At 32.7% G+C, this 19,583-nt stretch overlaps 1 protein-coding gene across 6 annotated transcripts in view; it reads left to right on the top strand.

Annotated features, from left to right (window-relative positions):
- LOC105203570 overlaps nt 1–19,583 on the top strand; it is a 437,190-nt gene that overhangs the window by 274,519 nt on the left and 143,088 nt on the right. For all 6 annotated transcript variants that reach the window (XR_005576331.1, XR_005576332.1, XR_005576330.1 and 3 more), the window contains one exon: nt 16,166–16,528. Coding sequence is in view for 1 of the 6 variants with exons in the window: in XM_026138284.2 (XP_025994069.1) it covers nt 16,166–16,528 (363 nt within the window). In the remaining 5 variants the exon portion in view is untranslated. The remainder of the gene's footprint in view (nt 1–16,165; nt 16,529–19,583) is intronic.

The following is a 19,583-nucleotide window of genomic DNA, read 5'->3' as shown; positions in this document are numbered from 1 at the left end:
TCGTTTTCCTTAATAAATCAGCTAATATGGATCCAATATTTATTTTAAACATGTATTCAAACTCTAAATTTTACTTATATTTGATTACAATATATTTCGAATAAAATTAAATCTATAAGGAATGTTAAAACATCATAATTACAAGCGTAGTTTGACGGCGACACTCTGAACGCAGAAGTTCTCCGTCATCTTAGAAAGTGACAGCAGATAGTAGATGTCTGTTTGTTGGATTTATGCAGTTGTATTTTAAATAATTTGAAATAAGCGAATTATTTTGTTATGTCGAGAGAAAGTTAAAAATATTTCTGAGCATAAAAATATCAAGGTTTTAAATTTTAATTTATGCCCATACAGCACAGAAAATTGCAGCAACATTGCAGCAACGTTGCAATGTTGCAGATTGCAATGCAATATTACGGAGACATTGCAGAAACATAAATTAACAATATACCTACAACATCGCATTGCATATGCCAGTAATATTCCGGAAACATTGGAATATCATAATTTGTTAATAAAGTAATGGCAATAAAGAGCTAAAGCAGAATATTCGCGTATAATAATATATTAATTTAACTCATCCATAATTATTCATCCGCATTTAGCAAACTAAGGTCGGGCGACATTACATATTAAATTTTCTGCTGAATTTCTACATTCTCTGACAGCACAACCATCTACATGTCGATTGTAAGTCGACTCATCCAAGTCAAGCTTTCAGAGTTGACTGCAAATCGTCTTTGCATAGACGTTTGCAGACATCCTTCAAATGTTGACTCTAACAATAAAACGTCTAGAAAAAGGCATGCTGCCCGGTGATGCTGTGTGCATCATAGTATGTTGAGGAATGTTCATATCAATAGACGAAATAAGTCCATATATGAAGAAACGTCGATCTACATCCCAATAAACAAACAATATTTTTTAATTTTTTTTTTAACAAAAATTTTTCATATTTAATTTGATTATTGTATTACATTAATATATATTTTCTAATTGCATTCTTATTTAAACAAATAACAAAAGAATTATTCCAGATGCTATTCTGCATTTGCGAAATTAGTAAAACAAAATACTATAATTTTATATTTGTTTATATAAATGTTGTGCTTGTATTACACATATTTCATTTTTTCGAAAACGTATATTGACCTGATTTACCAGTTATATACACATATTAGCATAAAATGTTTACAGCTCATCATGAGGGATCAGTTCGCAGCAATCACAGAGATCACGCAACGTTCACCGGAGTCGCGACTTGGATGGGTGACCGCTTGGAAATTTCCCAAAAAAAATGCTCGAGATTTTTTTTTGTGAAAAATGTTTTTTAAAATGTTACAAGAATACTGTTTTGTTCATTGGAATTATGTGGTGTAATAATATTTATGTGAATATTTTAGAAAAATTTATAACATTACAACGTTGCTGGAATGTTTCAAGGCAATATTTCAAAAAGCGGACATTAATGTTGCTGCAATTTTCCAGCAATGTTTCACAATCAATATGCAATATTACAATGTTTCAATGAAATCATTCTGTAATGTTCTTGCAATCTCTCTGTGCTGTATGGGTGTATATCACTAATTGGTAGTAGAATATCTATTTATCCCTATTACTGATAACTCAGAAATAAATACATATAAAATGATATAAACGTATATATTTCTAAAAAGGAAATGTAGTTTATAAATCTTATTCATTATGAAGTTAAAAAATTGTATCCTTTTTGGGGCATAGTACTGAGAAATTGAAAAAATTTTTGAAAACCTTTAATAACGTGTTAAAGTTGAAACTTCGAGCTTTAAAATGGTTTTTCGATTTTTTGTCTACGATGATTTTTCACGGAGTACGGATATCATTTGTAAAAAATGCAGGTTTAGCTTCAAAGTTGCGTAACTTGGTCAAAAAAATTGTAGAGAAATTTTAAAAAAAGCATTTTGCAGGCAAAATGTTGTAATTTATGAAGCTTTACCTGAATTATTAAAAAAAAATTTGTTGGTCGAGCTGCAAAGTGTCAAATATACAAAATTTTAAGGAACAAACAAGGTGTGCTTTTTTACTGCGTAAGATAAAAGAGTTAAAAGAATTTTAAAAATTTGCTGGTAGAGCGTTAAAGTTGGATCTTCAAGCTTCAAAATACTTTTTTTATTTTTTATCTACGATGATTTTTTATCGAGTTACAGTCATTTGAAAATAACCTAATTTGTGGTGTTTGGAAAGCGTTTCCTATTTTTTTTTTAGTAGTGTATGTATATATATATATATATATATAATTCACTTAAACATCTTTGTTTACAGTTAAGTATGGCAACTCAAAGATTGAGAAAAAAATATTCAGATGATGAACTTCAAAAAGCTCTTATGATTGTTCATTCTGGGAAAACAATTACACATGTCAGTAAGGTCACAGGTATACCAAGAACTACACTGTTATATAAATACACTGGCAAACTGCCGATTGGAAAAAATATGGGTCCAGCACTAGTTCTAACTAATAATGAGGAAGCTGAAATTGTGAAATGGATAATGTATTACAGTCAGCAAGGTTTTCCTGTTACGAAAAGTCAACTTCTTTCTAACATGCAATTATTGATAAAAAAGTTGGCACAAGATACACCATTCAAAGATGAATGGAGTGGCCTGGACGTCATTGGTATGAATCCTTTCTGAGACGACATCCAGAAATTACCTCAAGAATTTCACAAAATCTGACTCATAGTCGAGCATCCATAACAGAGACAGCAATACGAGAATGGTTTGCAGAAGTAAAGCAACATATAGATAAACTTGGATTTATTAATATTGACAAATCTCGAGTTTTTAACTGTGATGAATCAGCATTCTTTCTTAGTCCAAAAGGAGAACATGTTTTAGTTAAAAAAAGACCAAAATACCGTATATACTTTTACACGAAGTGGTGACAAAGAATGTTTGACAGTACTTTTCATGGTAAATGCTAACGGTCAATTGTCTCCTTCTATGGTTGTATTTCCTTACGAGCAAATTCCGTACAGTATTTCTCAAAACATACCAGATGGTTGAGCCATTGGAAAATCTGATAGTGAATGGATGACATTTCAAACATTTTATGAATATATCGTTAATGTATTTCATCCCTGGCTTTTACGTAACAAGATTTCCATGCCTATTATTTTGTATGTTGACAGTTATTACTCTCATTTAACAATGCCATTAGCACAGTTTTGTATTGAAGTAGCATTGAATTAATAGCATTATATCCAAATGCTACCCATTTATTGCAACCATTAGATGTAGCATTTTTCCGCCCACTAAAAGCTGCTTGGAAGAGACTGGTACGAGAATGGCGTACAGAAGAGTATGGAAAACGTATAAGAAATGAAAACTTTGGACCACCATTAGAGAAAAGCATAGGAACTTTTAATATTCCCGAAATAATGGCTTATGGATTTCGAGCATATGGACTTTTTCTATTTTCTGCAAATGCTTTACAGTACGATAAATTATTAACGAAACAAAATATGAGTAACTCCACTAATAATTTTACGCCATTGGAAGAAGAATGACAGAAGCATTTGGAATTTTTCGAAAAATATATAAATTTCGAGGTATTAAAGACCTTCGCAGAGACTAAGAAAAAAGGAATTTGGGACGCTAAACTTGAAAATCAAAGATTTTTTAACTATTGGTTGTCACTTCTTCCAAGTAATTTTTTCTATTTTTTCCACTATCAATTCATTACATTTTGCTTACCTTTATTGTTTTTTGTACTATTACTTTTTTCATTTTTCCTTTTAAGAAGTGTCGATAAATATCGTATTGTCTTAAACAGAGAACATTTCGACAAGTGATGCTACTAATAACGATTATATTAATGAAAATGAAATAAGTGAAAGTAAATGAAAGTAATGACAATACAATTCAGGATATAATCGAAATACAAGATATAACTAAAGTACAGGATATAACCGAAAATAATTTTAATAAAACATAAACAAACAAACGGTAATAGATGTAGAAATAGAACAATTAACAACTGTAGGTAATGATATAACTAACTGTGACGAAAATTCGGTATTAACTTTGGAATTGACAAACCCAGAAATTTCCTCAGAATATGTTGCATAATTAATGTAAACATATTATTTAGACTATATTTTACACTTATATCCAATGTTTGCCCTTATCTATATAAAATTATCTAGATAAAAAAATAGCTTCATCTTATCTTTATTTAAATTATTATACTGTACATTATCTTTATTTTAGATAAAAGAAATATCTTTTTAAATTATCTGAGATATTGTTTTTTGCTTAATAACGGTATTATCTGAAAATTATCTAGATAAATTTATGAATTTTTTTATTTTTTATTTAGATAAGTGAAAATGAAATCATCTTTATCTTATTTAAGATATATTTATAATAATGTAATTTATTTTATCTGTAACTAGGTAAATTTTAAGTTACCTAAACATAACACTGCTTATATCTAATTAAAATGAGATTTAATTTCAGATATACATCTACTGTTCAGAAAGATAAGTTTTCAATTAATACAATGACTCAAGAACAAGAACCCATTTCTTTAAATCAAAACGGTATATTTTAAAATTAATAAAGAAAGTCACATATACGTATCAAGTAATTTCTCTACTGTATGCAATTAATTAATTTACTTCAAATTACGAAAAATTCCTCCTGATGTACCAGAAGTATTTAAGTCTGCTTTATTTTGGCCAAAAATACAAACGAATAAAGCAAAAAAGCGTCGGTCTAAAAATAAAATTCCATCGGTAGCTACTTCAAAACAATGGTACAAATATCATCTTTCTAAAACTATAGAAAAAAATAAGAAAAGGATAGAAATTAAAGAAAGAAAAAAGGAACGTTAGAAGAAAGTTATGAAAAAAGGAGAACACAAGAAAAAGCGAAATAAAAAAGAATTGCAGAAAAAGAAGAAAACATAAAGAAAAGAGAAAAGGCGAGATTAAAACGAATTTTGGAAAAAGAGGAAAAAATAAAAGAACGAGAAAGAATAAAGAAGAAAAAAACGTTGAAAAATAAAAAAAATATTATAGAAGTTTTAAAAGAAACAGAAAAATAAAAATTAAGATTTTATATATGTCTAATAGATAGGGCAAAACATAAATAAAAGTTTTAAACAACATGTTATAATTAACTAAATCAATTTTGTTAAATACAAAACGGTATAATTAAATAAGTTTGATGTTTTATATAACTTTTTTCAGCAATAGGATCAGTCATATATTCACTTCCTGTCAGTAATAGGGACATTCATACGTTCGTCACCTGTCAGTAATAGAGGCATGCATATGTTACAAATTGGGACAGAACCAAACTGACATGTCATTAAATGGTACTTTAGCTACTTTTCAAAAAATATTATAAACAAATTAAAATCTGCCCATAAATAAAAAAAGACAACACAATTAGGATCCCAAATGTTCAAGCTTCCTAACAAAATCAATTTTGTATATTTTCTTTGACATGTACATTATTAATTTATTATCACGATGAGGTTACTACGTCACTAATTGGGACACCTTACCTTATGCTAGGGGTTCCAGATTCGATCCCCGCGGATGAGACTTTCTTTTTCATCTAAATCTTATATTTTTAAATAATATATTGTTATATACAAATTGTTAAACCATTTTTATTTATGTAATATAAAATACGTTATTTTTTTTTTTAGAAAATTTAAGGAACTTTAAAATTTCTATTATTAATTAAAGTTAATGTCCCAATTAGTGACGTAGTAACCTCATCATAATAATAATTTAATCAATTAATAATGTACATGTTAAAGAAAGTATACAAAATTGATTTTGTTAGGAAGCTTAAACATTTGGGATTCTAATTGTGTTGTCTTTTTTATTTATGGGCAGATTTTAATTTGTTTATAGTATTTTTTGAAAAGTAGTTGAAGTACCATTTAGTGACATGTCAGTTTGATTCTGTCGCACTTTGTAACATATGCATGTCTCTATTACTGACAGGTAACGAACATATGAACGTTTCCTATTACTGACATGAGGTGAATATATGACTGTTCCTATTGCTGACAGAAGTTATATATTAACTTTCTTATTATGGATTACATATTATGCTTTTATAAGAAACATTAAACATATTTAATTGTACCGTTTTGTATTTAACAAAATTTATTTATTTATTACATGTTGTTTAAAACTTGTATTTATGTTTTGCCCTGTCTCGTGGCAATTCTCTTTCCGAAATAGTAATAGTTATTGAGATATCACAAATTGGTACAAAATTATATGAGTGTCCCGATTGACTTAAACAAGAGAACTGATGGGTTAAGAGCTAATATTTATACTATTTTCTAAATTGTATACAGATCAATTATGATATTAATGCAATTTTTTAACTTCTTAATGAATAAGATTTATAAACTACACGTTCTCTTTAGAAATATATAGGTTTATACCATTTTTTATGTATTTATTTCTGAGTTGTCAGTAATAGGGACAAATAGATATTCTAATACCAATTAGTGACATACATGAATTAACTACGAAAATTTCAAACCTTAATATTTTTATGCTCAGAAATATTCTTAATTTTCTTTTCACTTGACAAAACAATTTACTTATTTTAAATTATTTAAAGCACAACTACATAAATCCAGCAAACAGACGTCTCAGTATCAGCTGTCTCTTTCTAAGATGACGGAGAGCATCTGCGTTCAGACTGTCGCCGTCAAACTACGCTTGTAATTATGACCCACATAGAACAAAAACCTCTATTGAACGTCTAATGGACGTCTATCGTGGAGGTTCAGACCTTCCAGTGGACGTCCCATGTACATCTAATGGACGGCCACTAGGCATCCACAGTTCCGCATTACGCACATCCATTGGACGTCCATTAAACGTTGACAATAGATCCACGTTACGTGGATCATTAATAAATGGTTCATAGAGCCTTAGTGAATGACAAACCGACGTCATGTGGATTATTAGTAGAGGCTTTATAAAGTCTCAGCAGACGTCACATGGATTATTAATGGTCGTCTGCCATGGAGGTTTGGACCTTCTAGTGGACGTCCAATGGATGATAAAGAATATTTTTTTAACTACTACTATTATTTTTATAGCTTAATCTGTATTCACTATTTTACATATAACATTTTAATTCACTAATTACAATTACGCATTATTTTCTAAATTTTTGAAACGCATCAACGCCGGCGGGATTCGAACCTAAGATCTTCGGAAAGATAACCTAGTATCTTAACACTGAGCTAAACGTATCATACACTTGTGAGATTGTTAATAAAAAGTTATATTTGAAGTAAAGCTGATTTGAACAAGAAGAAACTGGCGTCTTGAGTATCGCGCGAACACTCTTACTAACTCTTTGTTTATTTAGCCTTAGATATTTTTAATATAATGTATATAAATAATTTTATGATTAAACGAACTTACCTGTAAATGAAGTTCTATCATAATTGTATGAAGCGTCTCTTCCGAAAGATAATACGTAGTACTCCCCACTCTATGCCGAGGCGCCACAATCTTTACAGCCAAAACAAAACGTTTTTTCCCTTCCTAGGGGATCTCTCCTGCCTCCGCGCCCAATCCGTCATTTTTTCAAAGTTCAGCCGTAGCCTTAAGAGTTACGGGATCCGAATTTGTCGGATATGGGTTTAGGGAGGGATCCATCTTTTGGAAGAGGCGCTTCATACAATTATGATAGAACTTCACTTACAGATAAGTTCGTTTAATTATTAAATTGTATTTCGCGCCTCTTCCATAAGATAATACGTAGATGTTGAAAGTTGGCTACGGTTGTGTAATTATAAAATAAATGTTTATTGTAGATAATAAGGAATATTAATTAGTTCCATTCAATTGTTTTTTACTTATCTAAAATCGCTCGCCCAAATATTCTTAAATTCTGAACAATGGGTCTATCATAAAACTTTGTGAAAGTGGCTGATCTTTCTGTCCAACCCGCTGATTTTCTTATTATGTCAATGTTAATGTCTTTGCGTTTTGCCGCAGACGTAGACGCATGCCTGGTACTATGCGCTGAGAAAATATTTATGTCTATTCCACTTTCCCGCAAAACATCTTTTACCCATCGGCTAAGCGTCTGGGTTGATGCTTTTCTGAACGGTTTTATGCATGAGATAAATAAGCTTGTTACATCTCCTCTTTCGTTCTTTCGAGATAATATTGCAGCGTATCGACTGGGCAAATGTTAAAATTTTCCTTGTAACAAGGCAAGGTTAATACCGGTTGAAATTTTCCAGGTTTAGAGGTTTTTAATCTCTCTGGAATCTTAATTTCTATCAAGCTCTCTTTGGTAACTATATTTCTTATATCAATCGATGACAAGGTTTGAATTCTTTGCCCGGTCACTAACGCTAATAACGTAACTAATTTCTTACTTAATATATCTAAGGCTAAGTCCTTGTTCCGTAAGTCTCAGAAATAATCAAGAACTAAACCTGGATCCTACGTGGAATTATATTTAGTTTTCGGGGGTCTTAATTTTGACAATCCTTTAAAAAACCTTTTTATAATCTCATTTATTCCTACTTCTGAGCCTAAAATAAGAGAAATAGCAGAACGCATACCGTTGATGGATCCGTAAGATAACCCGGTATCAAATTCTATGGTCTAAAACTTAACAATGTCTGTTACATCAGCATCATAAAAGGATAAACCCTTATCTTTACAAAATATTCACCATTTTTTCAATGCGCAGTTATATTGCTTAAAGGAAGACTCGCTTAAGGAAGCCAGTCTTTGTTATGGATTTTTTGGGAACGCCTCTTAACAGGAAGGCTTCCCTGATAACTTCCCGGCCACCAGGGTAAGACACTTCCAAAGCGGATGTGGCTCTCTATCGGGTGAAAGTAAGGTATTACTATTGGCCTTAAATGTCAAAACTTCCGATTCCAGCATTGAAAGAAACAAGGGAAACCATGGCTGTGCTGGCCATCGTGGTACCACAACTATACCTTCTGCTCCTTCCGATCTTATTTTCTGTAAGACTCTAGTAACCAGTATAAATGGTGGAAATGCGTAAAAGAAAGATTTATTCCAGTTTATAGTAAAGGCATCGATCGCAATTGAACCTGGATTTCTTGTCCAGGACACATAGTCTTTATATTTTGCGTTAATTCTGGTAGCAAATAAGTCTATGTCCGGATAACCGAATTTACTAGTGATCTTCCGAAAGGCTGCATTCGACAATTCGAATTCTGTTTCTTTATCCAATCTTCTGGACTCGTAATCTGCTTCGGTGTTATTTTTTGAGGCAATATATGATGCAAAAATGAATAATTCGCATTCTTCACACCATTTCCAAATGATCTTCGCGAGATCACTGAGCTTTTTGAATCTAATACTACCCATACGATTTATGAAAAAAATCGCCGTAGTGTTGTCAATTCTTAACAGGATATTGCAATTTTGAAGATCTTTGGCGAAACATTAAAACTCAAAGAAGGCTAATAACAGCTTTAAGTAATTAATGTGATGTAGCTTTTCGGATTCACTCCAGAGGCCATGAGCTCTATTGTTGTTGTACGAAACTCCCCAATCCGTGAGGGAAGCATCTGAAAAGATAAGCAAACTAAATTTTCGACTAGAAATATTCGAGACTTTGTGTAAAACATTTGACTCCCACCAAGAAAAATCATCTTGTAAAGTTTGACTCAATTGCATATTTACGTCATAATTGCCATTTGACTTTAAAAGAGCTAAGTATATTTCCCTTTCGAGATTTTTAATATGTGCCTAACTGTATTGGATGGCTGGACAACACGATACCAAGGATCCTATCAAGTGAGCAAAATCTCTAATCTTGCATTTTTCCAATTTCTTAAAAAAGTTGGTCTGATCACGAACCTTGTATCTTTTTTCCAGTGGCAATTCTAACGTCATTTTTTGAGAATCTAGAATAAAACCAAGAGATTTATGGGCTTGTGCTAGAATTTTTCGACTCTTATCTTCGTTAATAATAAAACCTAGATTTTTTAACATATTTAGAGATGCATTTATGTTCTTTAAACAATCCAAATACGTTTTTCCAAACAGTAACAGATCATCAAGATAAACCACCGATAAAAACCCCAAGTTTCTCAGATCAGCTACTACTGGCTTCATGATCTTTGTGAAAACATATGGAGCCGTGTTGAGGCCAAAGGGTAAGCAATTAAATTCATAAAAAATGCCTTTAAACGAAAATCTTAAAAACTTTTTATAATCCATGTCAATTGGAATCATATAATAAGCATCTTTGAGATCTAATTTACCCACAATTGCGACTTATTAACTTACAAGTTACTTTATAATCCTCCAATTTAAAACGGTCTGTTTTAATAAAATCATTTAATTTTTTAAGATTAAGGATTAATCTACTTGAACCGTCTGGTTTAGGAATTAAAAAGATACCCGATACAAATTGCCAATTTTGTGGACGGCACCTACTAATAACACCTCTGGAAATTAACTGATCTATGTGCTCTTTAACCTGAATTTCTTCCTTTAGCGACCATGAAGGTTCCCTAGGGATTGTATCTTGAAATACTAATTCCGTAATTGGGAATTTTATAACCTTTTATCCAATCTAACACTCTGGAATCGGAAGTTAAGTTTTTCCACTTATTCAGGTAATTTTTTAACCTGCCAGCTGATTTATTTACGTCTCTTAAAACTAAGTTTTTTTCTGCTTTGTGATTGGGAACTGCGCTCTCCCGTGTTCTGAGTCCCCCAGTTCTTCTTGATGGACTGATTTTGATTGTAAAATTTGTTTCGGAACCCGCCCGACGTCCTGGGCTTGAAGGGTTGACGACGAGGCGGGGTTTTGAAGTTTTTTGGTTTCTTAGAGATTTTTGGCTTTGTCTTCAGGTCCTTTCCCGATCATTCGATTGTCTTTGCTGCCTTAAGACGTTCATTCAAATTTTGGCCAAAAAACCATTCATCAGCTGTTGATGATTCCAATGTTTCCTTCTGCGGACTATTGATCGTAGCAAAGATTAGACTTCTGCTAGTCAGGGTTTCATCTCTCTACAAATCTGCCAACAACCGTGCAGCTTCACTGAACTTTTTAACTAAGGCAATTTGTGCTGGTGGCAATATCGGAGTTCCTTTATCCGCCTGTTATTATTAATAATATCAACTATGGAGCTACCCATCAAGGCGAGACACACAGTAATCTTCTTTTATTTATCAATGATTTGATCATCTCGTTTTTTTGACGATTCCGCTACAGAAACCTTAATTTCTTTATTTAGCTTAGGAGGATCAATCAAGACGCAATTTTTTGGTGATGTATGTTCCTTGATTAGCTTTTCTCTTTCCTCCTTTGGAAGACCTTTCTTCAAAATGTCCTCCAGCCGAACCGCGATATTTTTAGGAATAGCTGGAGCCAGCACTTTGTCTTCTGCCACTTGTTTGCCGATTACATTCAAAATTTCCTCATCCAGGTCTTCAATAATGAGTTCATTCTCTTGTCCAGGAACCTCAGTTTCTTAGGTATTTGAAGCGGATGAATCTTCTCCTGGTTTTTCTGTCGGTTGATGTTTCGAAGAATTCTCTGTTGATGTCAAAGGACCAACAGACGGATCATGAGAATGATTCGAGGTCGGTGCAACTTCGTCGCTCGACGCAACTTCTGTTGCATCCCAAGAGAGCCCCTCGTAAATTGAGGGTGATCGTTGATCATCCTCCGACGGAATAAAAGGAGAATTGGGTGGAGTTTGAGAAGGGCTTTGTGACCAATTTCTCCTGCCTCTGTCACTGGATGACTTTGGCCGTTTATGCTCATTGTCCTCTAATCTCGAGCTGCGGTTCCCTAAATATACACACACACACACACACACACACACACACACACACACATACACACACACACACACACACACACACACACGCACACATATTTATACACACGTACACCCATATCTACATACATATATGAATCTACATGTACAGCCACATGTATACATATACACGCACACGTGCATATGTCTGTATATGCATATTAAACACATACATGCCTTACTTGGAGATTCCGTCTCAAGTAAAATTGCTTAAAGCGTACACACTGAGGTTCGTCATAATATTCCTCATAAGACAAAATGGCCATTAACTTAGAGCCTGTGGCCTGTCAATAGGTTAGATTAGGGCTACGTCGCGAGGATGTGTGTGTGTAATTAACGGTGTACACCCCAAGGTACATTATATGCCTCTCGTCTTGAGACAAAGCTCGCCATCAGGTTAGCGCCTGTGGTTTGTCAATAGGTTAGAGCCTATAACGTGACGAGTGTGTAGCCCATACGTATGTTATCTATATTTCCTGAGACTTAGTTTCCGCAGACGCTACCATTGTCTGTTTTGCGGCGCACACGAGCCATTCGTGCCAGAGCTTGACACCAGGTTAGAGCCTGTGTCTCGTTCATAGGTTAGAGTCTATTACGCGACGAATGTGTACCAAGAGATATGCGTAAAACCATCATTTTTTGATTACTCTTTACGAGGCGGAATAGAAAAAGATAGAAATCACGTTTTCGATTAATCTGATACTTACATGCCCGTCTCTTCCGAATTTGATCCTCAAGATTTTTAAGATCTCTCGACAAGCGTTTCATCTTTTTAGCTATTTTATTTTCCTTGGATTTATTGTCCGAATCCTGTTGTATCTTCTTTTTCCCATTTTTCTATTGACGAAGTGACTTGCTCGGCACAAGAATAAAGAATGACGGATTGGGCGCGGACGCGGGAGAGATCCCCTAGGAAGGGGAAAAACGTTTTGTTTTGGCTGTAAAGATTGTGGCGCCTCGGCATAGAGTAGGGAGTACTACGTATTATCTTGAGGAAGAGGCGCGAAATACAATTAAAACCTGTTTCTGCCCATGGCTAAATCAGTCAAAAAACAACAATTAGAAATAGTATCGGAGCATGAAGAAACATTAATGACGTAAAGAGCCCGTTGCCAAAGTTAATTTTGCAATTAATTGTTATAAACAAATTGTCAAAAATGACTGTAGAGGAAAACTGATTGCACCAGTCGATCGGGAAAAATTACTAAAGAAACATTTATGACGCTTTTTTTAATTATTATAGTTGTTAAGCCTTGTATACACGATGCTAAAAATTGGTCCGAGATCTCGAACGGAGAGAGAATTGACCAATCGCATTTGAAAAATTATGCCAATTGATTAATGCGATTGGTCAATTCTCTCTCTCGGACCGATTTCTAGTATCTTGTACATAAGGCTTTATAATTGTTATAAACAAATTAGTGCGTAATTGTTTTGATAAAGAGATAATGACCAAATTCCGTAAAGAGAGCGCATGGTGTACGTAATGTAACATTTTATCCTTGTTTAACTTTCGGTGATCAACAAAGATTACGTCATGCGCATTATACGCTTTACGAAATCTATCTAACTTCTATGATGAAAGTAAAATCTCATGAAGCTATGGATGTTTCATGGACTTCTAATGGATGTCCATCTGACTTCTATCATGAAGATAGACCTTCCATGAAACTATGGAAGGGTGATGGACATCCACTGGACGTCAATTTCTATGTGGGTTTGTTCTCAATTTGAAATCGTCTTAAGCACAATCTTAAGAAGCTAATACGGCCATTTGACAATGAATAAAAGATCGTATATGTACTTATAAGACGATCTAATGGGTCCTGTACACTGGACGCGGAAACACTTGCCGCACGGCAAGCGTTTCCGCGTCCAGTGTGAAGGAGACATAAATGTAAGACCAAACTACATGTAAATATCTCAACATATAATTTTCCATTATTCTACGTACATTAACTTATAACAAATGTTCGATGGACGTTTATAATGTATTGATAGAATATATTTGTAATTGGGATAAAATTCTAATAGAGACCTATCTGACTTCCATGATGGAAGTAAAATCTCATGAAGCTATGGAGATTTCATGAACTTTTTAATGCACGTCCATCTGACTTCCATGATGGAAATAAAATTTCATTGAGCTATGGAGATTAGATGGATGTTTAATGGACGTCCATCTAACTTCCATGATGGAAGTAAAATCCGATGAAGCTATGGAAATTACATGGATGTCTAATGGAGATCTATCTGATTTCCATGGTGGAATTAAAATCCCATGAAGCTATGGAGATTTCATGGACTTCTAATGTTCGTTTATCTGACTTCCATCATAAAGATAGACCTCCCTTGGAGCTATGGACGTTTCATGGACTTCTAATGGACGTCCATCTAACTTCCACCATGGAGATAGACGTCCCATGGAGCTATGGAAGGGCGATGGACATCCACTGGAGGTCAATTTCTATATGGAAATGTTTTAACATTCCTTACAGCTTTTAATTTTATTTGAAATATATTGTAATCGAATATAAATAAAATTTAGAGTTTGAATACATGTTTAGAATAAATATTGGATCCATATTAGCTGATTTATTAAGGAAAACGTGTGCGATTGTCATAAATTGGGACATTTACCTTAGCAGTTTACGCCGCTAACTCGACAAACGTTCTTCTGTAATGGTAGTATAGGTGTTGGAAATATTTAATTGTTATTTACTCGAGTATGCCTATTATCCGCAACGAACTGTTTTACTACAGTAAAAGTGTGAATAAATATTACATACCCGTAAAATTTTATTAAAATCGTTGACTTGTTTGCCGAGAGCTCACCTTATTAGAAAATTATTTATATTATATTATTTTCTAAAATTTTTGCAATAATTTTTTTTATTTAAAATTTTTTCGTAAAAAAGTCTATAAGGTTATTGAAAATGATTTTCTACATTTAAATTAGCATATGTAGTATAATTCCGAAAAAATTTTTTTGAATTTGATTTGTATCCAAACAAAGAAACGTGATTCGATTCAATTTGATCCGACCTCGTAAATCGAGGGGGTAATCACCTAATATAATCATAGGATAGTCTGCGAAATCACACATTATGAAATCTTTACAAAATCCTCATATAATCAATTTGCAATTAGATGTAATCATAAAGTCAAATAAAATCATCAGAAATTATAATAAAAATCAGAAGAAATCATTTTAGATAATCAGTCGAAATCATGTGTAACCATCATAAAATTTATGATGAAATCATGTATGAACATCATAAAATTTGATGAAATCAGTACAAGCTTTCGGCTTTTATGATTAATTTTTCATGTTATCTTTAAAAAAAAGTTATCAAAAATTTTTATGACCCTTTTATTAGAAAAATCTTTTATCATTCATAATAAATCCCAATAAAGTCTTGAATACATTTATTTTTTGAGTGGTTAGCTCTCAATTTAATTTTATTTGAAAGAAATTAGCAAATAATGATGTTTCTAGTCAAATAAAATCATTTTTAAGCACAAGAAATCTGATAATTACATATGCAATCATGAAAAATTATTGTGTAATCAAATGAAATTATTTGCAATCAAATGAAATCATATGAAATCAAATAAAATCACGTAATCTATGGGACAACATTTTAGCTAGTGGTGCATCTCGTCTCAAATGCAACATTCACATCTTTTGTACAAACCTTAATTCAGAGATAAGAAGTAACGTGTTAAAGTAACAATTTGATCACGTTATTCTTATTCTTCTTTTATAATAATTATTTGGTAAAGACATTATAATTTTTACAACATAACGTTAATGATAACTCCAGGGTGATAGTCACTTTTAATCGATAACTTGTTATAGTTACGCGTTATTCAGTGAAAAAAATAATTTATTAGTTGATTCTTTACTAACAAAAATAACGTATGTAACGAGTAAAACTAATGTGTTACTAACTGCATACACTTACTTGCCTACTTTTATTGCATACATTTTATGTAATAAGTAGAGTTACTTGTTAAAAGTGATTACTTCAATCCTGACTTTACGATTACTGTTATGAAAAATTATAATGTCATTACCAAATTGTTATTATAATATTGTGACATAATGGTAACGGTAATTACATTACCTGTAACTCGTTATTTTCCATTATTGCCTTAGTTCTTCCGTTACATCATCAATAATAATTCTTTATTTATAAAGTAAAAAGAAACATACAAATACGATAAAATATATAATACAATAAAAAGTTTTTAGTTTTATCAACGGCAAAATATATTTTTGTATGTTTACAGAATCTTGGCAACTGATTATCAAAAGCATCAACATACCAGCTATTGTAAAAGTTAACGACACCGATTACATTATCCTCGATTGCGATTACGACCTCGAGAATACATCGAGCAAAGGCCTTGTTGTTAAATGGTTTTTTAACACCAACCAGGTGGTCTACCAATGGATATATGGCAGAAATCCTCTGGCGGACGAACCTGCTGCAAAATACATCGATCTAACCTATAAAGCCAGCGATGATCCGTACACGGAACACCGAGCCATAAAGTTGAATAATCCTGGTATTGATCTTACCGGCGAATATACATGCGTTATATCTACTTTTGCAGATGAACGAACGGCAAATGCGTCAATGATAGTGTATTGTAAGTGTAAATTTATTTTCACATACATCTTTAAGATCGTTCATTTGTTACAACAATGATATCACTTAAACGACAAGTAGTTAAATAAATTAAAAACGTATGCATATTCTTTATTGCTCCCTATGGGGTTATAAAGCCTTCCGTTTTGTTTACAATAACTCATTTTAACATTCCATTTTATAAATTACTTATCTGCATGTTGTACAAATTTATTCTAACTCTAAAATTAATCAAACAAAACTATCTATTATTCTCTCTCTCTCTCTCTCTCTCTCTCTCTCTCTCTCTCTCTCTCTCTCTCTTTCCTAAATGGATTTTCTTTTCTGTGCATTTTTTACGAGCTGTTATCAGTTGTTTTCAATATTCTTTCCTCGTTCATTCATCTTCTCATTCTCTCATATTTTTCGTTTCTCCCTTCTTTTCTTTCAACTTTCCATCTCTCATCCATTCCGCCCTTCTCTCTTTCTTCCTAAAATCCATCCAGTCACTTCTTCCTAGCTCCTCTCTTCTTCAAGGTCCCATCTTTCTACATATCTTCCATGCATATTTTTTCTCCCTTTAGTACATCCTATACACCTTCTTTTTCTTCTCCTAATCCTTTTTTTCTTTTATTTTATTCCCCATTCTAAATCTTGCTTACTTTTTCCATCTATTTCTTTTCCAAATTCTTTCCAAATTATCCGGTGTGAGTTTGATAAATATTTTAAATTATTAAAACATTTTATAGCAATTATTTTTTTAAGGCGATTTTATAATTTTCAATATATTATAGAATAAAAATATTATTAATTCTCTATTTAGTGTTATCACGATCGACTTTTCTCGCAATTAGCTCGCCGGATTGCAGGGTTTGAGAAAGAACAAACACCAATTTGTAAAAAAAAAAGAAAAATGAACTGCTAATTTATTTGATTAGATTGCGCTAAGATGATCTTCTCCAAAGTGATCTTTGACAAACTAATATTTCGGCGCACGTAATTCATATAAACAAAAATAAAATTTTATTAATAATAAGGAGACATCTTCGGGACACGTGCCTCCTGAAACGTTTACGACTCGCGATATCTTAATAATATATTGTATATTTCGATTACAGTATAAATTGCAATATTTTAATACGCGAAGATTATAAATTATATTTAATAATACTCACCTGAGGAACGAGGGACGTTCGCTATGAAGAAGCGCTCAGCGGGACGGGACAAAATTTGGAGGCCGGGAAAAATCTCCGGAACGGATTTGCTCAGTGGGGAGCGAGACCCTTGGAGGAGACTGTTGAATTCTCCTTTGTGTCAACTTGGAAGGGAACTAGATTGTTTCCTGGAATCAGATTGACGCTTAACAGTCCGGAATATTAGGTAGAGTAAAAAGGAACGGAACGGGTTACCGAATACGCCCAGTACAAGAAGCCAAGTACGGCTAGCACAGAACAAAGAGGAGGCCCACTCAGTAGAGGAACTCCAAGTATGTTCGGATTGTCGGCGCCGAAGTAAGAGATCAACTGGGATGCTCGGCTTTGCGTGACGCCGTATTTATAATCGCATTCCCACTAGGCGGTTGCATTCACATGGGTTCCCCACTACTTAATTTCACCTGCACGCACGTTATTAACACGCACTCATGTAATTGTGCAGGTTCTTATTTCGACGAGGCAAAGAAAAAATATTTACCTGCGTAATGACGCATTTGTTACAGTGTATTGAATTCTAACCTAAATGAACTTTTAACATTAATTTTTTTGAATTTATTACATTCTTGATACTAAATTTTTTTTCAATTAAAGTAATATAATTTTAAAAAAATTTCAATAATATTTATTTTTGTTAATTATTTGAAGTTATTGTGTTATTATTATTAATTTTCATCAATGTTAACTATAACATTACAAAAACAAGAAAGCAATGACACACGTTAAAATAATAAAATAAAATTAGAAAAACATTAAACAAACAACTACTGAAGACTTTATTAACTACAAATAACATTGTAATTTATTATTATACACTAGGCAACAAAATTATCGCAATACTTACTAATACCAAAATTTTACACAACTTCAAATAATCATAACTTTGTTAAAAATTATCGTATTTGAAAGTTTTTTATTTTTTAAAGCTTTCATTTTAAAGCTTAAAGCCTCTACTTTAAGGTGCATTTGGTCAATTTTGAATTTCTGCTTTCCTCTTTCAGCTGTTTCTTTAAAAGTAAGGACGTATTTCGTTTCCAAATATTTACATAGTTTGACGCGGGGTAGGATAAATTTTTTTCGCAAGTGTCACGATAGCCATCGTAACATTTATAGTCCCTGCAAATTGAAAAAAATCAGGTTTGTACGATTTTTTTTCGAGGAGTTAGGATGTATCAAAGTTATGTATGCATTTTTCTCAGTTACCGCCAGCAATACCCGGATTTTGATTTGTCTCATTGATGATGAAGCAATCTTCTCTAGCTGACATTATTCGTCTTTGACCTTGTCCTCTTCTTCGACGATATCCGCCTATTTTTCGATAATGAGCTCAAACTCGAGAGATAGAAGATCAATAAACACCTATTTTGCTTGCAACATAACTTTGATTTAATCTTTCCAAAAAAGCAATGATTTGCCCACATTAAATTTCGTTCAAACTAGGCATTATTACGACTTTATCGTTTGCTTTTTCAATGATACAGTAAATAATAAGTTTACGCTTATATAGAGTTTTGGTGTTTACAGTTTTTATGGGAATTAATGTAAATTACTACATTTCACAGCGTTTCTCTGAATCATGCAAATACTGTAAACTAAATTGACGGAGTTATAAATAATTAGCCCAGATAATCGTTTATTTGACACACTTAAATAGGAATTGGAACGTTCAGGCATCTCTTTGTTATGCTTCTTTCATCGCTCGGAGTTTGCTCATCATGATAAGATTCGCGAAAACAAAAGACACCAATTTATTCAAAACCTCTTATACCTAGAGTATCTACAAATATCTATTCGGTATAGCGATAGACGACAACGCGTTATGGTATGTGGGAAGCGTTGGTAGTAAGCGATCACTAACAACGTAGC

The sequence above is a fragment of the Solenopsis invicta genome, chromosome 14, assembly GCF_016802725.1.
Source record: "Solenopsis invicta isolate M01_SB chromosome 14, UNIL_Sinv_3.0, whole genome shotgun sequence".
Taxonomy (NCBI): domain Eukaryota; kingdom Metazoa; phylum Arthropoda; class Insecta; order Hymenoptera; family Formicidae; genus Solenopsis; species Solenopsis invicta.
This window is presented reverse-complemented; position numbering and strand designations above follow the sequence as displayed.